Source organism: Genypterus blacodes, unplaced genomic scaffold (assembly GCF_046128005.1).
Source record: "Genypterus blacodes isolate CSIRO-AG114 ecotype Tasmania unplaced genomic scaffold, CSIRO-AGI_Gbla_v1 ptg000290l_1, whole genome shotgun sequence".
NCBI lineage: Eukaryota > Metazoa > Chordata > Actinopteri > Ophidiiformes > Ophidiidae > Genypterus > Genypterus blacodes.
In genome coordinates, this window is record NW_027467081.1 from 30,001 (window position 1) to 55,000 (window position 25,000).

The 25,000-nt window shown below is 44.8% G+C and overlaps 1 protein-coding gene across 1 annotated transcript in view; it reads right to left on the reverse strand.

Annotated features, from left to right (window-relative positions):
- cntfr (ciliary neurotrophic factor receptor) overlaps window positions 1–25,000 on the reverse strand; it is a 103,440-nt gene that overhangs the window by 9,563 nt on the left and 68,877 nt on the right. Inside the window, exons 3-5 of the mRNA XM_076136970.1 lie at window positions 17,519–17,636; window positions 14,479–14,645; window positions 8,373–8,536 (exon numbers count right to left, since the gene is read on the reverse strand). Of these exons, the coding sequence (XP_075993085.1) occupies window positions 8,373–8,536; window positions 14,479–14,645; window positions 17,519–17,636 (449 nt within the window). The remainder of the gene's footprint in view (window positions 1–8,372; window positions 8,537–14,478; window positions 14,646–17,518; window positions 17,637–25,000) is intronic.

The window sequence follows — 25,000 nt, forward strand, 5'->3', positions numbered from 1 at the left end:
CATCAGCGATGAGACGCACAAGTGAATGTAAATGTGCTGATTGAGTCTGACTGAGTGACTGAGCCTGACTGAGCCTGACTGAGTCTGATGGAGCATCTTCCCTCAGATACATTTTGAGATTTGGAAGTTTTGAAGTTTCATTTCCGCTTCACTGAGTTTGTAAAAATATTAAACCCATAAATTTGAAAAAGACAAAAATAATCTCATGAGAACCCGAAGCCTCCTGACCTCACTGAGTTTAACTCAACCCAAACATCAGACAGCAGATTATGGACACGGGTTGCGGAAAATGGAACAATTTAAACACATGATCGTCATGGAAACACAGTGTGACTGGAAACGTCCCTGCACTGTTCTCAGTAGGGGCAGGAGTCTGTTCAGTACTACTCAGACATGTGTGTGTGCCTAGATTAGAAGGATTTAAGAACTGTGGAACCAATAAGAAACTCATTTTTAAATAAAGTAAAGTGGCCCCATGTTAATTACAGCAGAGGGTACAGAGCAGAGCAGGATGCAAGGTCAAGATGGAAGTTTAGGCAGCCTTAAAGGGAGGGAAACCACTGGAGGGGGAGACAGAAGAGAAGCTTAACATTTCACACACACACACAGGCGCACACTCTGAGAGGTTGCTACACAAACGTAGACAAAGAGAGGGGCAGAGAGATGTGAACATTCCTCAGGGATTGCATAAGGACCTGTGAGAAAGAGAAGTGACCCCTCTCACACATCCTCCTCTCCTCTCCTCTCCTTTCACATCTCCTGCTATCTCAACCCTCTTATCGCCTCCTCTCCCGCCTCCTCGTCTCCTCCCCTCTCTCTTATCTCCCCTCCCTTTCTCCCTCCACGCTACACTTCCCTTAAACTCTCTAACTCTCCCTCAGACTGACAGCACATTGTATATTTACATACTGTAACTCTGTAATTGTTTACACTAACTTGCTGTATTGTTTATCTTGCACTCTGCCTGCTGCTTTCTTTGTTTTTCCTTTTTTTCCGGCCCAATCTTATTATATTTACTGTTGCAGCAGCCTCCAGTTACGTCTCCACTGGGAGCCATAAAGTCTCATTTCATCTTATATTCTACAAACACATTTACTGTGACGTGAACTCTGCCACTCCGCAGCTGAGGGTCATCATATCCAATTAAATGTGATGCGTTTCTACATACAGAATCCCCTTAAAGGAGCAAATCATTACAGCTTTAATAATACTTCTTTCCTATATTTGTAGCCTTTATTCCACCAGACACAGAGCAGAAGGCAGCGTATATTTGGTTAAGAGAAAGAGGAGGGAGACTATAGCGAAAAGAGAAGAAGAGAGAGGGATGAAGAGGCGTAAGTGGTGAGAGAGGAGAGAGACAGAAGGCACAGATACAGGAAAGAGAGAGAGTCAGAGGAAACAAGGGGAAGAAAGGAGAGGAAAAGGAGAGGAAGACGGCCAGAGAATTGGCGTCGGTGGTCAGATCTAATCCAGTGAGCATGTCTGTTGTCCTGGAAAGGAAACCCAATTATATGGCACTTCCACTGGCCCGATGGCGCTCAGTGTGTGTGTGTGTGGGTGTGTGTGTGTGTGTGTGGACTGAGAAGGTTGGTCTCATTAGGTTGACTGACAGTTCCCATTTTTCCACGGTGCTCTCATCCCGCTCAAGCACGAACACTCATGCACACACACTCACACACACTTGCGCGCACACACACACACACACACACACACACACACACACACACACACACACACACACACACACACACACACACACACACACACACACACACACACACACACACACACACGCGCGCGCGCGCACGCACGCACGAACGTCAAGGGGTAATTTCTCAGACACTATTTCTCTCTTTGAAGCCCCAATCGCCATGGCAGCAATTACTGTAAAAGGAGTCTAAAGCGCTAACCAATCAAAAAGCCCAAACTACAACTTCTAACCTTAAAAAGGCTGCGGCGCTTTGAACAACACGGCAAGAGGTGAGGCTCTGCATTAACTCTGCTACATGCATGCACACCTCAGGAGGAACGAGACCTCCTCCTCCTCCTCCTCCTCTTCCTCCTCTTCTTCTTCTTCTTCTTCTTCTTCTTCTGATCCTCTTTTCTAAGCGTCTGAATATGTTGTGGTGTTGTTGCATCAGCAGCTTTCTAAGGACACCAGGATATATTTTTAATGGGGATTCTTCTTTACGAAAAAAATGGGCAAAAATGTAAGATGAAGATGCGGACAGAATGAATAAGATTGGTGTGCAGAGTTGCCGCATTAAAGCCATGAATAGTAACAGTGACCATGTAAACAACCAATATAATAATAAAATCTTATATGAGATCACAGATGGATCATAAAGAAAATGGGCTCAAGTCTGAATAGCAGATTACTGCACACCTCACTCACCTCACAGGCCCTTAGGTCCTCAGGTAAGCCGCTCTCCCTCTCTCTGTCTCTCAGCACCGTGTGTGTGTGTGCGCGCGCTGACGACTCAGAGCCGATAAGCAGATTCTGTCCGAGTGTGTGTATGACAGTCGGAGGCTTGACGTGCTGATAAAGAAATCAATCGAGGCGAGAGCTTTGGCCCCTCGCTCACTCGCTCGCCCGACTCCATTCCCCCTCGTCAGACTGAGACCTCCCGAGCTCGGCAAACACAAAACGTCAGGGCGATGAAATCTGCCAGCCGCCATCAGGGAAACACTCTGAAGATAAGAGGATCCTCTCAGATGGCTGATGTGTGCTGTGTGTGTGTGTGTGTGTGTGTGTGTGCCACCTGTGTGTATGCCGGCTGCGTCTCATTCATTTTCTCTCTCACTGTTACTTTGCCTTTCATATCTCACTCTGCGTTCCTTTGCCTCCATGTTTCCGTCATTAACTCAAGACAACAAGAGAGACATGTTTACCCTCAGTGTGTTTGTGTGTGTGTGTGTGTGTGTGTGTGTTAGCAGGAAACTTGGTGGAATGGTGGATTTTGATTGTACATATTGATTTGTATGATCTTTAAAATGTTATGCGATGTTAGAGAGAAAAGTTATGACAACAGACCGTCCGTATATTAATGTCGCTGACAGATTGAACAACTTCAGCTGTCATGGTTACAGTGTGTGTACACGTATTAATGCATGTGCTGCAATGTGTGTGTGTGTGTGTGTACACATGTGCATAAATATTTATCTAAATGTAAAGAACATTAACTTTAATGTGACAGCCGCGCTAAATGACTTTCATAAGTGTGTGTGTGTGTGTGTGTGTGAGAGAGAGAGGGAGGGAGAGAGGGAGGGAGGGAGGGAGGGATTGATTAATGATCTGTCCGTTTCAGTGTCCTTTAGATGGGATGTTTTCCCCAAACAAGGTCCAAACATTTATCATGCCGCCCATTCATACAAATGGATGGATGGATAAGCAGCTGTCTGGACTCATAGATGGATGGAGGGATGAGTGGAGCAGAGGGGCGGGCGGAGCCGACAGAGGCTAATGTGGAGGAAGCACAGGAGTGAGTGAGCACAGGGATGGGATGGAGGGAGAGGGAGAGGGAGAGAGAGAGAGGGAGAGAGGGAGAGAGAGACAAAGTGAGGGAGAGGTGGCAGGAAGCAGAGGGGCAGTTTGGTATTCAGAAGGTGCCTGTCAGATTGAGTTGAATAACCTTTTATTCAGTGTCTGCATCTTTGCCTTCCCTTACAATGATAACAATGTTCCTCACACACACACACACACACACACACACAATGCTTTTGGTCCTCTATTGATTCATCTAAGTGCTCGCAGGATGAGAGTGACTTTTGGCAAACATACAAAGGCCATTATTACACAGATACAGATGCAGAGAGAGAGTGAGTGAGAGAGAAAGATAGCATGTCGGTGCTAAAAGAGAGAGAGAGGGAGAGAGAGAGGGAGAGAAAGAAAGAGAGAAGGATGTTTAGGGAAGAAGTACAGAAAGGAAGAAGAGAGGAAAATGATGGGGAGGGGAAATGGGAGGAGAGAGAGAGAGAGAGAGGGATGAATGAGAGACGGGGAAGAGGAAGAGAGATGCGGAGCAACAGAGGGCGAGCGACAAAGGAGGGAGAGCAAGTGAATGGAAGGGCGGGACGAGTCGGGTGAGCGAGGGGGCGAGCGAGTGAGCGAGTGGGCACAGATTAAAAGGAGGAGGAGAATTGAAAGTCGGCCGCTGCTTTCAGTCCCTGCTCCTGTCTCTCCGTCTCTCCGTCTCTTACATCATCTGAGTCTCAAGTTCTGTCCTCAGCAAACAAAAGCTTGTGTAGGTGTAGGAGTTCTGAAAGGAGAATGTATAGGTTGTGTGTGTGTGTGTGTGTGTCTCACATGTTGGATGTCTATAAGTGGGCGTGTCTCTGTTCTATCTATGCATACACATCTACTCTCTCTCACTCTGGCTGTGTGTGTGTATAAGAGCTCCCACACACAAGACTGTACGTCCAGTTGCAGCCTTGTATTTGCATATGCGCATGTTTCCGTGCTTGACTGCGTCTGTGCGGAGACGTCTGTGTGTGTGTGTGTGTGTGTGTGTGTGTTTCCAGTCTCCTGGAGTTCAGCATCATCCCTAAAGGGCAGCCTAGCTGATGCAGTTATGTGCCGGGAAGAGAATATTGAGCAATGTGAGATTTTTCTTATTGCAGTTAGTGAAGCAATGCTTTAATTGCTCCGAGAGTCTGAGTTCATAACTCACTGAGGTGTGTGTGTGTGTGTGTGTGTGTGTGTGTGTGTGTGTGTGTGTGTGTGTGCGTGTGCTTCTTTGAGGGTGGAAACAAAGCAAGCGAGGCCACGGAATCATTGAAAAAACAGACGTTAAGGTCAATTTCTAACATTCTTTCTTTCTTTCAAACTAGTGGATTAGTGAAGGATGAAAGCACAAGATAAAGAAGGGGAAGTTTCTTTGTGAATCCGGCCGATATTTCAACGTTTTTGTGTCTTTATTTGTCGTTGACAAAGATTCCAGAAAGACCCTGACGAGTAAAATGACAAAATGAAAGATGCAGTTCACCCCGACGTATCTCAGCCTTCTCTCTTCCTCTCTCTCTCTCTCTGTCCTTCCTCCTGCCATCCGTCATCTGACTCTTGACATTGTGTGAGCACCTTGTAACTTATGGCTTGTGAAACTTTCCCTCTCCCCTCTTGTTCCCTTCACTTATCTTCCTGTGGCTCACGTCTCGTCTCTGTCTGAGGCCACCATCAAGCCGATGTGACCGATGCGTCTTCCTCTCTCATCCCTCAATCTTCCACTATGCATCCATCCACCCATCCTTTTCTCCATCTGATCCTGCGGTGCCTGCATATTTAACGCCCACATATTTTACTCTCCCCCTCTCTCTCCTCGCCCTTGAAAACTCGAATCTATACGTCTCTACTTCAACAAACGCGCTGGTCTTTGCACTTTCCCAACCTTTTTCAACTAACAAAATTAATAATCTTCAGAGATTTATGCATATTTCAAAGATTCCAACATTGATCAAGTGTGGCTTCATCCATTTAGAGCCCCATTAAATTAATTTTGCATCTTTCTATAAGCGGCTGAACACAAAGTGAAGTTTGCCCTGGAGTCTTGAATCTTAACCGCATTTTTCATTCCATATTCCATACCTTGCGTCCGTATTGGCTCATGTATTTATTCATGTTTACTGTACATACCAATCTGTAAATCTGGCCAATTTGAGCGTTTGCATATAAGCTCCTCTCCTTCTTCTGTACCGCCGAAGCTTCAACGGCTCCTTCCCTGTTTCACTCCCATTTGTCTCCTTTCTCTCCCCTCTATCTGCATTTATATCAGTCTATCAGGGACGCTCACTCCATCATTCCTCAAGTGGATGGATGTCTCCCCACCCCCCCGGCGTCCCCATCAAGGCGCCACCACATTTCCCCCAAAATTGAAAGCCTTTCACCGGCCGGGCCCGCTGTCTCACCGCATTAAAGCTGAATTCCTCTCACTTCATTTAGTATTCAACCTTTGCGGCTGTCATTAATGAAGTATACGTGCAGCCGGTAAACACTGTATATTATTTCGAGGCAACCTTATTAGACGGCGCTAAACGATTTGGGTCACGGCTTAGTAGTTCTAAATTCAAAATGCTTTGTATTGTTGCTCGCACTTTGAAGGATAATCATTAAAACAGTCAGGCCGGGATCGAAGCGAATGGCAGAAGCCAGTGACAAGCTGTCAGGCTCAGAGAGGAATAGTTGGTTATTGCATTATGGTCGACTGCTGTGAGAGAGGGCGACACCATTACGCTCCCCCGTAAATGTAGCTGCTGATGATACGGCGGGTTACTGGTTCGCGGATAATCAAGGCTGAGTGATCGGACGAATGGGAGCAGAACATCGCAGAGACACTTTGGGGTTTTGGGTTGAATGAGAAGGAGACAAACGGTCATAAATCGCAAAATCAATTCAAGTGATTCAAGATTAAAGGAGAATGAGGACAATAAAGGAGGTAAACGACTTCAAACTAGAAAATCTAAAGGCAGAAACGTTAGCGAAACTGAAATAATCGTATAAATTGTGAATGAAGTGGAATCATTTAAAGATTTCACACGGAACATTTATTCTAACCAACATCGAGGAGAGTTTGGGTCTGGAGTGCCGCAGTATGAACGCTGTCAAACCAAACAGCAGCAGAAGTGGAAACCACAGAACGTTTCACCACCGCTCTCCTCAAATCCGCCGGGTTGAAAACCTCACTCAACTCGTACAAGAGAATTAAAGCCGCGGAGGCCGCCACTTCCAGCTGTCCTCCACTGTATTTATGTAATTTCCAAATGAGTGTTCTCACCCAATCCAAATATTGACTTTGGTTTCCCACCTTTGGCGTCACGCACGGTCACACATATGGATTGATTAGCGGCGGCGAGGGCGAAGAGGAAAAGCCGGAGTATGTGTCGGGTTTAATCATCGGACTGGACCACAAAGATCTGAGGTGTTGTTACAAGTTTCCCCCTCTTTGTGTGTGTGTGTGTGAGTGTGTGTGTGAGGAGAGCTTGAACATGGATTCCATTGTGTAATTACAGTCTGTACATGTGTGACTGTGTGAATGCGGGTTTGTGCAAATATATAACATACGTTTGGGAAGCCAACAGTGGGGCGCATACATCTAAATGTGGTCATGTGTGTGTGTGTGTGTGTGTGTGTACATACGTCTTGTAAGCTGTGTTATGGCTGCAAACACAGAGTCTACAATTTAGGATTCAGGTCGGATCAGTTTTGAAACCTTTTGGTTCGTTCGGGTTCAAGAGTTTGCCATAATGTGCGAACGCTTTTGGGAAACGACCCCCTCAACAAATTTTATCTTCCAGCGCGAGACGATGACAAAAGGAAGCAATTACCAAAAGCCCAGAGAGCCCAAAGAGCTTCTTAGTCACGACTTGAACACAAAACACAAATAAGACAAGGCAAACATTTCCACATCGCTTCAAGACCGCAGAAAATTGCATTAGCTGACTAACAGATTAACACACATTCCTCCAAGAAGAGGGAGAGAGAGTCGGGAAACGGGGTGAAGAGTGAAAGAGAGGAAGAAGAGGAAGAGGCAAAATGAGTAGGGGGGGAATGGAACATAAGGGGGGGAATGACGAGATGGAGGTGTTGAAGGATAGGAAGGGGGACGGAGTGAGCGAGGAGAAGACGAGCACATGTCAAACGCACGTCTTCCATTCATGTGTGTGTGTGTGCGGACATGTGAGGCTCTGTAACCTAAGTTCTTGGAACAACACCTTGGCAAACCATTGACGTGCATGATAATAACGCTGCAACTTTAGAACCTTTTTACAAGCGCTTTCATCCCAGGAATCCTATAGTGGACACATATGCTTTTACTATAAGGAGCCCGCAGGGGACTGAACCCACAAGACACAGTCAGATACAGTAACACACACAAAAAACCCGGGGCCCAGCCATTATGTCTGTCTGACCGGGGGATCAAACTCAAACGGCTTCAGTTTGGCCTGTTTCACTCGTCACTGCTAAACGCTCTCAGAGGCGTCTGGCCGCACAAAGAGCGCCGGTGTTGCTTTACAATCCTGTGTGGACTTCAGGCAATTTCACTGATCGCAAAGACGGACCAAAATTAGGCCTCATTTTCATATCTTTCCTAAAAATGTACAGATTCCCTGGTAACAAATGGCAAATGTTATTGAAAGAAAGTTATCCATCAGCTCCGCAATGTGTCGTTTCCTTCCTTATGGATAAGGAAAGAAAGGTTTCCAAGGAAAACTCCATCTGCCACACAGTTAAGCCTGCAGTTATATTTCAACCATTATATCTAGAATAGAAACAGAATGTTCTCAGCAGAGGTTTCCCAACGCTAGAAATGCCCTGTTCGTCCCAGTCGGAGTACTTCCATCCATTCTAGATCTATGATGCATGAGGAGGTTCTACTCACATGCTGCCACTGGTCCCGGATGAGAGGTCGGTACCGAAGGAAGTACTTAAGGGGGAAGTTGTCTATGTCGGGCCAGGTGGACGGGCTGTTCCAGGACACCTCCAGCCTCCGGACGTTGTTGCGGATCGGGGTGGCCACCACGTGCTCTGGGGGGTCCGGTTTGACTGTAGGGGGGAGATGGAAGAAGGACTTCAACCAACAGCTGACATCACTCACAATCACAGAGTTCCTACTTTGGAGTGCTAAAGACATTACATCAAGGTATCAGGTATAAGTATCGTTTGTTCCAGCTGAATCATCCTTAGTGGTGCTGGTCGTCATGGAGATTCCCGGGTATTACACACACTAGATTCCGTTTCCAAGTCTACTTTCCTAGTATTATGAGATTTGCTACTGGATTCACCATAGAATTTCAAATGAGGTCTGATTTTGAGTTTCAGTCAAATGTTAAATATAAATAATACACATTTTCACTGTTATGCTGATAAAGCAGAAAGGTCAGATGATAGATGTGGTCTGCTGCTCCGTCTGGAAATACATACCAACACACCTTAAGTTATACTATTTTTTAATGATTTGTAATAAAGTATCTACATGCTGGAGGCCTTTCTGTCCACACTGTTTACATCCAGATCAACACACATCTAATGATGTATCCTGTAGCTAGTATAAACATTACATACATTACATTACATTACAGTCATTTAGCAGACGCTTTTATCCAAAGCGACTTCCAATACGTGCGTTCAACATAGGTAGGCAAAAAGAACTTCAGGTCACAAGAAATTGTAAACGCCCCAAAGATGTGATGTCCATTGTTCCACAAAAATAAAGGAGACAAGGATCTGTTCAATGTTCTGCTGTGGTGTCTGAGGAAACACTGTGAGCTGTTCAGAGGACCAGAACAGAGCCCAGCTGAATCTGGATCCAACTTAACACCTAGAAAGTTCTCAAATGTGCTGATATGTAAAGCCAGCAGTCAATCTAATAAAAGTTTGGCGCCTAATCCTTGTGCGAGCTTGATTTGTTAATTTGTCAGCGAGAGATTGAAGCGAAGACAAAGGCAGAGGGGGAGGAGGAGTGTGGGAGGCGGAGATGGAAGGAAGATGAGAAGCAGCCAGTCCCTGAAGGACAGACATGTACAAATGTTGCGTACCTGAATGCTCGTCTGGTGAGAAAGACTCCACAGATGGGGAGAGGCGAGAATTCGATTCAATGGAACGCTTTTCAGAGGATATTAAATGAACCGCGCTTTGTTAGCTCACTGCCACGAGGGAACACATTGGCCCTGCCACTCCGGCTACATGACACCCTTTCTCTACCAGATACCACATGTGATGAAAGGAAATGGATAGCGGCAATTAGAACCTGAACGTCCGATGAGACCGATGCGATGATACAGGGGCAGGCAGGATGATGAAGAGGAGGGAGGGAGTTTCAGGTAAAACGCACAAGCAACATGTTGCTGATGTTGAGACCTAAAGCTGACAGACAGGCAACTCTCCCCCTCTGTCTGTCTGTCTGTCTGTCTCTCTCTTTCTCTCTCTATCTCTCCTGAGCGTGACCTTCGTAGGATGACTGGTTAAAAATATGAAAGGATAAAGATGATAACGGGCAGATAGAAGCAGAGAGGCAGTTTCATCCCTCGGGAGTGAGAGGCGATATAGAGATATGATAATCTCATGGCTACCATCTTCGAGTAACAGAATAAGAACACAAAAGATGGAAAGGAAGGAATAAAGATGGGAAAAATAGGAGCCAAAGAGAGAAGCAAAACGTAGACATGCATGTGAAGTCAGTCCGGAGCTTTCCTCCCCACAGATTAGAGCAGAAATCCTCCTTTGTCTTCCAGATTTGCATCGACTTTTCCCAGCAGTGCAAACAAAGCTGTGGTGCAGAATGAAAGGATAACCGCAGAGTCTCAGGGGGTTTGTTAAACAGTCACGTGACGCTGCTGCAAATCACACCTTGTATATTTACAAACACAAAGTGGACGTTCTTATTAATAAAGTTATTTTGAATTGGGAGCACACAACCCAAAAGTAAACGGTTAGGTATTAAAAATATCTGATGTGTTAGGGGAGGAAACGTGGGCTCTAGCTGAGTAACTAGCACGTCGCTGAAACGATAACGACGGTGCATTTTAAAGTTACGTGGAGAGACAAAAAAGTCCAGCAAATAAGTTGAAAAATATCTCGTTATCAGGTCCAAACTGTGAGCAGAATAATGACAAAGGCTGCAACCATTTGAGCACAAACCTTTAAGAATTACAACAGCTTATATGAAAGAACAAAACTGATATGTGGTCCTTGTTTAATTATATGCAATCCCATTGTTGAGCTTGTTCCCGCTCGGCCTGGAAACGTCTGTCATCACCCTCGGAGCTCCAGCCGTTTAAATCTGGATACACGTTTCTTCCCCTCTCTTGACTTTCTCTTATCTTCTATTCTTTTTTTTCTCTTTACATCTCATCCTCTTCCATAGACCTCATCTGTCCTGACATTATCCTGCCTCTCGACAATCACCGCAGCCTACGCCTTCTCATTGTCAAAAGGCCGGGGGCGGGGGGATTGAAGAGGTATACTGTAACGTAAAGTCTTATCTTTCAAGCTAAGCTTCCAACAGCATTATATACACCGTCTGCTGAAAAGGAGCGAGAGAGAGAGTGAGAGAGAGAGAGAGAGAGAGAGAGAGAGAGAGAGAGAGAGAGAGAGGGAGAGGGAGAGAGAGAGAGAAAGATAGAGACAGACAGAGAGAGGGAGAGAGAGAGATCGTCTCAGTCTTACAAAAACAGAAAGAAAAACACGTTCTTTGCATTTCCCTGTGGTTTTGTTGTCTAACTTCCTATCTATCTAATGTCTACAACCTACAAAACCTGTTCACAGAATTGTTCCTATTCCTAATCTTGCCTGATTCCTTTTGTTTCCTTTCAACTGGATGAAACGTGAGTGCACAATCCAGCCATCGGCACACTTTAGTGTTGGAGAAAAAGGAGAAGCAGAGTGCTTGGAGACACAGCACATGTCACATCTGACTCAATCATACGCTGCTCTTACAGAAGAACTGTCCCTGTGAAAGTGGTGGAAAGAGACAAGGGCTGCATTTTGACTAACCTTACCACAAAACCCAGACAGGTACGTTTAATATTAAGGGAGTAATAAATAAGGCTCAGCTGCTGCCAGTTTTAAAGACACAACAAGGCAGAGGAGCACACAAGTGTCTCTTCACAGATTGAAGATATATGAATTACATGCTGTTCCAGATCAATAAAATCAACCGAAATTCAGACTTTCTGGGATTATGAAGTACAAGTTAATAATTAATTGAGAGTTAGTTTGTTGAAACAGATTTTCTATACTGTTGTCTAGGGAACAAACCAATATAACAAGTAAATGCCAGTGTGTCATAAATAGTGATTAAGGAGTGAGTAATGAACCATTTCACACCGACGCCGGCAGCTTTGTTTAGGTACAAACTTCTCAACGGTGAGCAAAAAGTGGCCGAGTTACACCGGTTCAGTATTTACTTATTTAACGGATGCCACAGAAGACAGATGGCCTCTGCCCCACCAAGCATCTCCAACTGCTGCTTTCCCCGTTTGGAATTTCATTAAAGTTCATTACATCGAATTACACAGAACCAGGAATGCAGCGCTGCTAAATTTTTCAAAATATTAAGTTGTTATTTTCACCCTTTCAGCCCAGAGCCATACAGAAGCAGGTAAGTGTGCCGGTAAAGCTAAACAAGCTGAAGTGTAAAAACAGATTATTCACGGTTAATCCGTAAAACACAACCGCCACTGATCCAGTTCTTATCTCCCAGTTCCTCTCTGCATGAGTGGAAAGCCCTTAAACCCATGAGTGAGTCACACGTCCTTTGTTGTGTGTAAAATGATTCAGCTGTGGAACCCTTTGCACTTAGACCAGATCAGTTATCGTTTGATGAGTCTGAAACTTGCTCCAGGGTACTCTTGTTAACTGTACCCACAGCATGACAGCACCAGCACACACACACATAGACACACACACACACACACACACACACACACACACACACACACACACACACACACACACACACACACACACACACACACACACACACACACATACATACACACACACACACACACACACACAATCTCATCTAATTTTATTCCAGTTTTGGTCGGATGAACAAGGACAGTTGAGAATCGTCTTACTCCCACTCAGAATTCAGAAGTGCACCAGGAAGCATGAAATTGTTTTATTTATTTACGATCTGCCTCGTTGTCCCTGAAAATGAATGTGACTTACATTCTAGAAATGGCATGAGAAACACTTTAACGATGCTGTAAAGAAGGCGTCAAAGGGAGGACAGAGAAGGTGAACAACAACAAAGGAGAAGGAAAGCAAAGAAACGAGAAAAAGGTGCGAATGTGACTGAGAATGTGGATAATTTTGAAATCTTAGAACTGTAAACACTTTTGGTAATTTGGTTAGCAGGTACAACAGCAGCCGGCAGTGAAACCAAACATTGACTGAAGGGTTAACCGTTAAAAACTACATCCACTAGGGGGCAGTGGGAAAGACAAAACATCTTTCCTTTCCTACAAACTATCTCCAACAGGTTGAACAATTCCAATAATAACAATTACAGTTACAACCCAGCAGATTCTGAACACACGGATACGGACACACAAGGCTGCCCGGCTCCAAGACGAAGAAGGAAGTTGAGAGCTGAATTAAGCTGAAAGAAAAGCAAAGAGCAGGCGGGGGAGCATTGCTCTATCACCTGGAGCCGAGCCAAGCCGTTAATCCGGGCTAGCATTAACATTTTCATGAATCTTGTGTCCGAAGCTTGGCAGAGCATGTCACAGCCTCATTTGGTTACACTCTCACACAAACGCACGCACGCACGCGCGCACGCACACTCACACCACTCTCTCAATACCTTACCCTCCAAAGCGTTACGCTAACCAGAATTGCTAATGGTTCCCACATATAAAGCCCACAGAGGTGTGTGTGTGTGTGTGTGTCTCCGTGCACACACCTAGTGTATATCACACTCTGAGCGACACAACAGGGCCGAGGACTGCCGCCGGTACTGCACTCATCTATCAAAGTTCTCCTCATCCCTTCTTAAAAATGAATTTCTCCTCTTCAGTGCTTTTTGGGTCAGTTGGTATGAATTCTAAGCGCTCTGGTGTTATTCTGCAGGCAGAGCGAGGGGACAAAAAAAAAATGCATTTTTCCAAAGAGCGAGACTGAATTGGGTTTTCTGCAATATTCCACAATAATAGAGGACCTTATCTCCAAGGAAAACAGCCTTCAGACAGCGAGAGGCTGTGCATCTCCACAGATGGGGAGAGGCGAGAATGTGCATGAATGTGCCGCTTCATAAATAGAAACATTTGAAACTGCATCAAACTGCACAGGGGCATCAGAACATGAGGGAAATATCAAACATGTCCAGGGTTACAATGTTATGTAATCCTTTAAAAAATTATTAAAAGTACATGGCTGTTGATCTAATTCTGCAAAAATCAATCAACAGGAGCTTGTGATATCCTGACCTTATAAACGACCTTCTTGTACCTTGGCTAAGTCTTAACAGGAAGTAGGGCTTATTTGGTTCCTGTCAAACGTCTCATCCTGCTTCAAAAGTCTCTCGAACGGGAGACATGTGGAGCTTGTGTTATCTAGCCCATTTAATAATGACAAGAGGCGAGGATGACTCAGTCTGCTGGTGTCTCACTAATGGACAACGCTGATGGTGAAGAGGAAAAAAGAAGAGGAAGAAGCTGCTCTCTCTCTCCATCTCTCTCTCTCTCTCAATGCAACTGAGTGACACTTGTTTGGCCATTGGAAATTTGAATTTCCATAATATACGTAAACCTTTTGGGGTCAGAATTTAAGATTTAGATTTGGAACACAAGCTCATCAAACAGCTTGGTACTATGGTAATAAAGAGGCAATATGAATCTGTCCTGTATCAAGATCCAAATTCGGTCAAGGACACAATGTGGAGGAAACCCAGAATAGAGCAGAGAGAGGAAGTACGAAGGGGAGTGGAGCTGAAAATGGAAGTGAAAACACACGATAACTTGAGCCAACATCTGCCTCACCTATGGTGGATTCATCAAAGGAGATGGTGTAGGATGCTCTGCCCAGAGCGTTGACAGCTGTCACGTTAACCTTGTAGGAGAAACTGGAGAAGACCTCAGGAAAACGCACATGACATCGATTCTTATGGACCGGATCTCTTTGCACCTCCAGTGCCCGCTGGTTATGTCTGTGGAGAAAAGAAAGACATGAGTAAGAAAGGACGGTGGAGATGAAGCCCGATAACGACGGAATACGTTTATCAGCTTGTGTGGGCGTGTGTCATTTTGGCTTGAAAGGAGATCTACAAAACAGTTTAAGGCTTTTTTGTAAAAGCCTGGTATCATATATCAAAGTGGCAACATAACTCTATTCTCAGCAGCCTAAATCGCTGACTGGCCACCCTGTTCCAATGAAGAGTTATCTTGTCACTTGGATCTGGAACTTTGCCAAAGTCACATTTCAGCATTTTATTGGCCTGATGTATCCAATTTCCTCATTGCTCTACTTTGTGAACCTGTTTTTTTTCTGTTTCATTTGTCAGCTCGAAGCATTTATCTTTAAATAAATTGATAATACAACAAATGGTAACATCGCTTGTCAGCATTTGTGAGGCAGGAGCAGGTCATGATAGAGCACTTTTAATATTTATTGCAGATGAACAGAGCACAGTTCAGCGTTAAATTTGGCTAGGTGTGCTAGCTAGATGTGCTGCCGCCTGCATGAGCGACTGACACAAACAAGAAGCACTGTTAGCTTCAAATGTAGCTAACCTGCATCGAGTTACTGCTCTACACTGCTGATTAGCTTCTCTTCCGTAGTTTTGTCCTTTACACTGATGTAATTCATAGATTTTGCGGTGGAAAGGTCACAAGGTGGACAAACGCTGGAGTAAAGAGTGGCTACAGCACAAGCTACATTTAGCACCTTTTCCTCATTGTAGGGCCTGTTTTACATTGCACAAGCCACCAGCTGATCGAATCAACATTAGAAGAAGAGAAACCCGACAGCAACATGGACATTCCCGTTTGCAGCGTAAATATGTATGGATGCATGAACGTAGCGATGACAAGATTTCTCAGATTTGGAGTCATGGAAGAAGCCGTGATGACTTTGAGAGACCAGGGCGAGTCAGAAGGCTTTCAGGTCGGTGATCAGGCGTATCGTATATCAGAGGTCTCGGAACACACTGACATTCTTACTGCTGAACCAATAACACCGTACTACTGCTGCAGCTGCTTCACCAACAGCCAGGAGAGAGAGAGAGAGAGAGAGAGAGAGAGAGAGAGAGAGAGAAAGAGAGAGAGTGAGAAAGAGAGAGAGAGGGAGAGAGGGAGAGAGAGAGAGCGGCAAGTGGAAGTGGTAAAGGGCAAGGTCAGAGGCAAAGTTGAGGGGAGGCGAGTCTGTGACACGGTCACGATCAAAGCAGAGGAAATGAGAGTCTTCCTCCTGATGACATGTAAAGATTACGGGCCTGAGACGCAGAACAATGAAGGGATCAGAGGATATTAGAATACAGAGGAACAAGAGGGATGCAGGTCATTAATATGCAACTGGTGTGAGGAGGACAACAACCCTCCAACTCACAGGAGACGATTTGACCAGCACCGATTTGCCAGGTCACAAAGCAAATCAAAAGTTTTGATCCTTTTGATTCTTGAAAGGGCTGATAGCTTTTTTGAGTGTTTCTCTGGACAGCAGACTGACATGGTTTCAATTTTGTTGGTTAGAATCAGTTGAAGTGCCAGATATTCTTGACCAATCCACAAACAAAAATGACTTCTGACACTGAGCACAACATATACTTAAGCAAAGTTCAGAGAAGAGACTGAACTCGTTGACTCTGACAAAATACTCTTCTTCCACTTTAGACTAGATTGATGTCAGAAGGTTCAGAACTTTGAAACGTTTGTTTTTTTTGTGGAAAGTGCTTTCATTTGGCCTTGAGTCTACCTTCAAATGGACACTAGGTGGCATTGTTCCCAATGACAGAGGGGTCATCACCATTGAGCTAATTCCTTCTGTCAGCAGCTCGGTGGATCAAACCTCCAGCTCATGCATTTCTGAAGAGGACACCATTGCCAGAGTTCCAAAGCTTCTAGTGTCCCAAAACATGTTGAACTTGGGAAGGAACTTTCTTGGAAAAGAGCACTTAAGCGATACATTTCAATGAATTTTGTCCAAAGTATAGACAAACTCCACTCCACTTTAAATGCGTCCCTGAACATCTCATCTGCGGGCTACAGGCCGGTGCTGCAGATAAGTGAAAGCAGAGGCGTCTTTGCATTTTTATTTCGCTGCATTATTCCATCTTCCTCTCCATCTCACTCCCTCGGCGCGTCTCTTCCACTCCTCATCATTATTCACACAGAATGTATTGGCATTAATGAAGGCAGCGTCCACCTTCTGTGGTGTGAGCTGTGACACTCTGTGATGTGGGGATATCAAAGAGAGGAAGGCTGGAGCTCTGCCCACACAGACTGAATGTCTAAGGATCACCTGCCACCAAATAACACCCTGGACCCCAGAAGAGATAATTAACTAAAGAATGAAACCCAGGACAGAATAATCATACAATATTATCACTTTTGCTTGTATATAAAGTTAGACTCCAAATTATTAAATGTTGTTTATGCTGAATTTAATTATGATTTCTGATAACTGAAAAATGCAGCTTGAAAGGATCCACAGATGTTTTCTTCATAGAGAGAGGATGGAAGACGCAGGCTTTGCTATCGTCACGCTTAACAAAAAGCATGTCAACACTTTAAGTAGTGAAAAGCAATTTGTGTGCTGTTATTTTGCTTCTTTTTTTTCTCTCTCAATGTCAACCCGAGGAATGCTTGTTCCTTCAGCTCCACTCAGTCACATTTTGTTTACCTGTTTATCCCGAGAACCAAATCTAACCTTGGCATTGACCCTGGTATGCTGAACGCACAATGAAACCCAATTTATAGGCCAATGATTTGCCACAATAACACTGTTTCCATACTTGTCAATGTCCACGCAATTCTCCAGCCAATAAAAGTGTACTTCACAGGTCACAAGACAGAAAGTACTTACTGGACGTCCACCTCAAAGTCGGTGGGGATGTAGGTGGGGTGCTGCTGGTGCCAGCTGCAGTAGAAGCCTTTGGGATACGTGTTGGACCGGCAAGTGACGGACGGCTCCTTCGGCGGAACTGCAGAGAGAGAAGACGAGACGGAGGGAGGAAGAGTTAACTTCTGACGGCAAATTTGAAGAGGAAGACAAAGACCCTGGAACCTCATCACACTAATACACTCCACTTTAATCAATTGCAAAGCAGCTGAACATAATTACATATTTTCTTGTTGAATAATGTATTCCTAATCAAATATTTCAATAAAACCATTACTGTTACATTACTGTCTTTTTTAAATTATGGTTTGGCCTCTTGCTTCTTCTTCATATGTTTTTAATTAGTTGAGTTAAGATCACTGTTTGTTTCTGATTTATTTTCACAACGCAAACTGCAGCGGAGAAATTCACAATGAATAAATTAAGCCTGGATTCATAGAACAACAGGAACAGAAACAAGAAGCAATTAAATCACTAAACCTCTTTTCAGTGTCACATTTTCAGTCAATTTTTTTTGTGTTTGTCTGTAAAATCGCCGCCCAGTTTGTTTTGAAGAAATGACTTTGTTTCCATAGGAGCTTTCAACCTCAGATTTAGATAAATATCACTGACTCGTCTAACTCCCTTTTGTTTACATGGCATGTTACACCTTTGATTCTGATCCAAACTGAGCCACAAAATGCTTCAAACACCTTCTGTGCCCCATTTGTGTCTAAGGATATCAGCTCAAATTTGATATTTCCAAAGAATATGAAAAGACAGAGAGCAAACAATGAGCAGGGAAGCAGGCGGGACAGAGGGAAGAAGGGAAGGGAACAGTTGGGGAGAGGAAGGATATTGGAGCGGCAGAGCAAGAGAAGAGTGAAAAGAGGCTGGACAGAAAAAAAAAGAAAAAGTGATGTTCCGCCGACTCCGGCCTCCTCTGAGATTAGGCTCTTTTCTTCTCCGAGTAGTCAAGCGTGCACCCGTCTACCACTCCCTCTCTCCCCTCACAGCTCCTCTTTGCCCCCATTGTCACGGCGCTCCATGTACATATGTAAAAATATAAATACTGTATAATGTGACACATCACCCTAAACCCTCCTGGTCCTTCTCCTACACTCGTTCCCTCTCATTTAACCAAAGAAAATGTTCCGTAGCGTAAGACAACATGGGGCCGAGTCGCCTGTATTGAATCGATTTTGGTTCTCTGCCAACTGCTACATTTAAGCAAGTTAATTCATCATTTATGCTCAGTAATGTATACGCGGCCGTCACTGGGAGGACGGGACGGGTCACTCCAGCCCATTCAGGACGGACATGGGAAAAAGTGCCTGAGCCGAGTGGGATTTGTGTCCCCGGTGGGTGAAAGCGATAGCCCCTGATGTTTGTGCAGGACGAGGCTTCCAGGGTGTGGCCGGCTGAAAAGGCAGCCGTTACCTGGAAACAATGTTGCCATAAAGGGATCTTTATGTCCTGCTAGCAGCATGAGGGGAAACATAATATTTTAAACCTGCACGGGGACGTATGGAGGGATTTGTGTGTGTGCATGTAAGTGTTCCAGTGGAATAATGGAGGAATAAGGAGCGGATTATCAAGCGGATACCAAAAGAAAACACTCATTATTTTGTTAAAACGTCATTTTCGCTGAGGCGGCGAGTATCCAGTTTAACAGCCAATTACTGCGGCTGCATAAATCAGTCATGTTGCCAGGTTTGGTTGCAGTCTAATAAAGGTAATAAAGGTTTCAGTCACGTTAACCAACAGGTTTATATGATGATTTATCACCTTTATAATTGTTCTTATTCTGTGTTTTCTTAATGTTCTGGCGTGTTGAAGTGCTTTTCTGTTAATGAAAATGTCTCTTTCATTTACATCATATAGTTATTATATACAGTTATTATTTGGCACGTTTCTCTAATTGGATGTAGTAGACTAGACTGTACGTTATGATGTTTTAGTTGGATATTCATTTCAACCTTACGTCTTTTGTTAGTGACAAATATAGACCTTTACTTTTCTGTCTTACTCTCCTCTGACCAATCGTCCTTCAGGATTTATTGAGAACAATCTGTGACATTAATTTCAATATTATCTTCTATTTCTGACTGCTAATTCACAATGAAAACCTTATCACACAGTACAGATGAAGGCCGTCTTAATTACGTAACGGCCATCTCTGTCATAACACAACATCTGTGTGAGATCCCCTGTGAGCGTCTCTCTCAAGGTTTGCCTCAATGATCAAACACACACACACAAGCGGGAGGTAGGCGTGATTGGCTGGTACGGGGTCGCTTCACTGTCACACACAATCAGCTGTGCTTAAGCGGTCGCCACGGCAACTAATTAGACTGTCAATAACTTCAATGATGAGGTGCCAGGGACGACACCCAATCACACTCAATTAATCACAGAAACTAATTGAGGCCGTCTCAATCAATTGGCTCCTCGTCTGAGAGCTTCAGTCAAAGTCACAAAGACACAACGTCGAACACACACCCACGGAGGGAACACGCTCTCACACACACACACACACACACACACACAGGGATACTGTAAACACACACACACACACCAGCCGCGTTCAGTGTGGTTAAGACGCAGATCGGAGCTGAGTCACTGACAGGGATTGATCCCAAAACAGGAGGGTTTAAGTGTATAAAGAGACAGGAAACAGCCTCAAACCACACTGGGTTGTTGCTCACGACCGGTCTTTAGTTTATGGACTTGACTTGTTTTTGAGTCCTTTAGTTTGGTTTCCTGCTCGCTACCCTGTGTGTGTGTGTGTGTGTGTGTGTGTGTGTGTGTGTGTGTGTGTGTGTGTGTGTGTGTGTGTGTGTGTGTGTGTGTGTGTGTGTGTGTGTGTGTGTGTGTGTGTGTGTGTGTGTGTGTGTGTGTGTGTGTGTGTGTGTGTGTGTGTGTGTGTGTGTGTGTGTGTGTGTGTGTCACTGAATCCAGGAACTCCTAAAGTTTTTTGAAGAGGAAGAAGAGATAAATGAGCTTTTTTTTTAGATCTCACATCCTGGAGGAGCAAAGTCTTCCCTTGTATTCTCTTTGAACTCAAAGCTAACACAACATCTCCAGTATGATGAAGATGAGAGCAATACGCGGCAACGCAGCAATTTAAGAGACAGAGGTACAAAAAAATGTGTCAACGTTAAGAGGGGAGCAAAGACAAGAAGAAGAAGAGAGGAGCGAGAGCAGTAGAGGAAGACAGGATGGAGGAGGAGGAGGAGGAGCTAACATGTCTGCAGAGAGGTGAAGATTAAAGAAGCCGAGTGAAGGGAGGGAGAGCTTCAAAAAGAGACGGAAAGAACAGAGGAAATGTGGATATGACACTGATTCATCAGACTTTATTAATGTGTCTGCATGAGGCGCACACACACACACACACACACACACACACACACACACACACACACACACACACACACACACACACACAGGTAGGCATCATGCAAAGAGCTGCCACAGGAACATCAAACGCTTTTTATGCATCTGAAGTTCAGAATGGAGACACGGCGCGTCTTCTAAAACAATACAAACAAAGCCTGTGTCACTAAAAGAGCTTTAGAAACAATCAGATGAAGCGTCATTTTGTGTGCTGTCGTGTTTTCCGATGCGTCATCGCCGTGCGCGCCACAAACAGGACGACGCTCATAAATATGTCTGATTTGAATTCGCTCTCTTTCATCTTCTAGTTTGAATTGCTAAATATTGAATATAATTTTGCTGACGCTCTTTGTGAGTCTCGCACCTGTGTGTGTATGTGTATGTGTGTGTGTGTGTGTGTGTGTGTGTACACGATTTAAAATGGTAACAGATCAAACATCGTGGCTGCTGACAAATCCACAATCAGCAAAGATCAAAGTGATGTCATGTGGCTACTTCAGTTAATTATTGGAGTTGTTTGGATTACAAAGTCTCTCTCTCTCTCTCTCTCTCTCCCTCCCCCTTCTCTCACCCTTTAAGCTTAATACTTTCTCTTTTTCCGTCCCGCTATTCTCAACCTGTCACACAAAAATTCCGGGTCCTGCAAGAGAGGATCTTTGTCACAGGAGGCACACACACACACACACACACACACACACACACACACACACACACACACACACACACACACACACACACACACACACACACACACACACACACACACACACACACACAGAAATGCAATGAGGGACAATGACATCCTGGTTGCTAGGCTGCAGATTCTGCAGTAATTGCTATGTGCTTGTGTTTGTATCCTCGCTGGCTTTGTGCGCAGGGCCACTTGCATCCGTGTGTGTCCTGCCTGTGTGTGTGTGTGTGTGTGTGTGAGTGTGTAGATTCTCTTGCTATGACAACAAAGATGAATGGCTTTTTCTTCTCTTGTTGCAATTTCTCATTCCTTGATTGTTTCTTCTTCTTCTCCTTCCTTTCAGGCGAGCTTATCCAGGTTGAATCACTTTGGAGCCTCTTTGGTCCGGACAAAAGTTGAAGAACTGCAAAATGTCCGGCGTTTAGATGGTTTCACACTTTTCATTAACATTCTGATCCGTCTATCTGGAATGATGTTTTCCTTTCCAGCATCAGTTTGGCAGACTGCGATGCTCTGCTGCTGTGAGTGACAGAATGGATTTAAGCAGATGGCTTTGGTCTCAGCGCCGGGCCGACTGCATGTTCCATGAGCTTCGTCATGTTTGAGGGGGGAAAGAGGAGAGAGCGAGAGAGAGAGAGAGAGTCGCAGCGGTGCCTTTTTGTCCAGACCTTCTGTCGTGGTAACGGTAATGTAATTGTGGCGTAATATTTTTATCCAGTGCGCTCAAGAGATCCTGAAGGGAGTGTGTGTGTGTGTGTGTGTGTGTGTGTGTGTGTGTGTATGTGTGAGAGAGTCTGTGTTTCATCATTTGTACTTCCAATACTGAATTGAAAGTTATAGTGATGTGTTTGAATATGTGCAAGCTCTGTTTAAAAAGTGTGTGTATGTGTTTCCACATAAACACACACGTGAACACAAGAATGCGTGAGTGTGTATGTAGTTCATAGTGGTAGTTGAGTTTGTCTTCTCTACTCTCACTCTCAATAGTTGCTGCATAGGTCCAGACATGAAAGAATGAATAGAGGGCAACAAGCACATACACACTCTCACACACACACACACCATGATGCCCTGGCATTCCAGGAATGTCTCTGGGCCAATTGGAAACAGCCGTGGGTGAGAGATGAATGAATGAAGGGAGGATGAATACCTTATGGGAGCATCAGGAGGTGATAAGTGAGGGGGGGTGGGGAGGGGGTGGTGTGTGTGTGTGTGTGTGTGTGTGTGTGTTGGGGGGGTTCTGGGGGGTTAAAGTGCGGAGAAAGGGGGAATCTGTGACTGGAAAGGAAAAAAAGAGGTAGAGAGGCGAGGGTAAAGGAGACAAAGAGGGATGGAGGAGGAAGAATATCTGAGAGAGGGAGAGGAAAGGAAAAGAGTGTGTGTGTGTGTGTGTGTAAAATAGACTTTAAACCACATCGTTCACAATTAATGGTGATCATAAAGACGTTGACCTGCTGTTTAGGAAGGAATGAGAGAGAGACAGAGAGAGACAGAGAGAGACAGAGAGAGACAGAGAGAGGAGCGTAGAGAAGGAGGGGATGAAAGGTTTGACCTCTGTAGTTCCAGAGGTCAGACACAGGAAGACAACCATTATACCTGGATTCTCTCTCTCTCTCTCTCTCTCTCTCTCTCTCTCACTTTAGCCACCTGACATCACAAATCTCCCTCCCGTCGACTCGAAGAAAATAATCGCTTATGCTTCACAGAAAATGAAACAGGCTTCTCGGGGCCGTTTCACCGGCATAAACACAATTTGGCTTCAAGCGCTCTCCATGTAATTGTTGTGACACGATAACTGCTTTCTTCCCAACACACACACACACACACACACACACACACACACACACACACACACACACACACACACACACACACACACACACATTATTATGAGAGTCGATGGCGAGCACAGAGGTTTGGAAAGGAAGAGGAAGAACACGCTGCTCCTCTCCCTCATCTTTGTCGTCTTCCATTCTTGTTACTGCCAGTTTCTCATTCAAAGACGAAACTTATTGAAATATAGATTTTCAACCAAACACACAGAGTTGGTCAAAATTGATCAAAATTCAAGATAAGAAATTCTCAATATTTCTCTATAAACCCATGGAAATCGTCCCTTTGCTCTGGCTGCTCTAGGATCCAGAGGCGTCGGACAGGCTGAGTATTCCTTTCACGCTACTTCACTCTGACCATATTTCATTCTTATCTATCTTGACAGCGTGGCGCAGATAGCCAGGAAAGTTGTGGAAGCGGTAACGTGCCACTCAGCGGCACATCTGCTCATTTACAATCTCATCTTCTTAGTGAGACAGCGATTTCAAAATGTCTCCACTCGCAGCCTCAAACGCCCCAAAGCTTCTGTCAAGACTTTGAATTCTTTTAAGTCATTGTATCACCGGGACAACAAAGGTCTGGAATAAACCACTTCCATCAAAAAGCAAGAAAAGAAACAAAAACGAGGAGGAGGAGGAGGAATCCATCTTTGTACCTCGGAGACAGAATCATCCTCTCCACCCTCTGAGAGACGCTCTGCTCGTGCAGACCGCTCATTGCCTTCTTCGGGGTCGTTTCTGCAGAGCAAAACCCCCCCCCAAACAGCAATTACAGCGCTTAGCCTTGGAGCGGCTGCTTACAGAGCATCAATCTAGGCTGGCGGCCAAAAACGAAGGCATCGGCTGTCGTCGTCCTTCTGTTTTCAGTCTGGAGCTGCGTGAACACGAGCGTCAGGGTCGCTCCAGTCTGGATTAGGTCACTCACATTAAGTAACATCACTCTGGAGATCTTGGCGTCTGGTTGGATCTCTATGCATCCGTGTTACTATGTCACTATTCTCTCAGTTACTGCACGTTATAGGGCGACATCACACCAGCTGTGAACTGATGTGAGGACCTGGAAGTTACTACAGCTTAGAAATTAACACATTTCATGGTAAAATGTCATTTGTACATATTTCTGTCTGAACATAAATGCCCTAAGAATCTTAACAGCTGGAGCTGCAGTGTGACTGTCCTCCTTATCACTTCGTATAGAAAAGTGAAGGGTAAAGTCACAGAGAAATGGGGCAATACACCTCAAAGTCAGTGTGTAGGTGCACAAAAGGGAACAGTCGACGTAACGCCAACGTGCTACAGAAGGTAGAAAGTGAAAGTCGACTTTGCCATTCCATCACAGAAAATCCTCTCAGTGTGACTGAGTGGCGAGCGGCGGTCTCGCCGCGCTAAATTGAAACTTGAGACTCGAGTTGAGACGTCTCCAGTCTCACTAAGAGGTAAAGCTCTGTGTCACCATGGCGATGATTGCCTGGGGCTTTGTCACCGCTGTGACAATCGCCTCTTAGCTGGAGCCTCCGTGAGAGCCGAGTGAGTGACAGGCCGGGATTG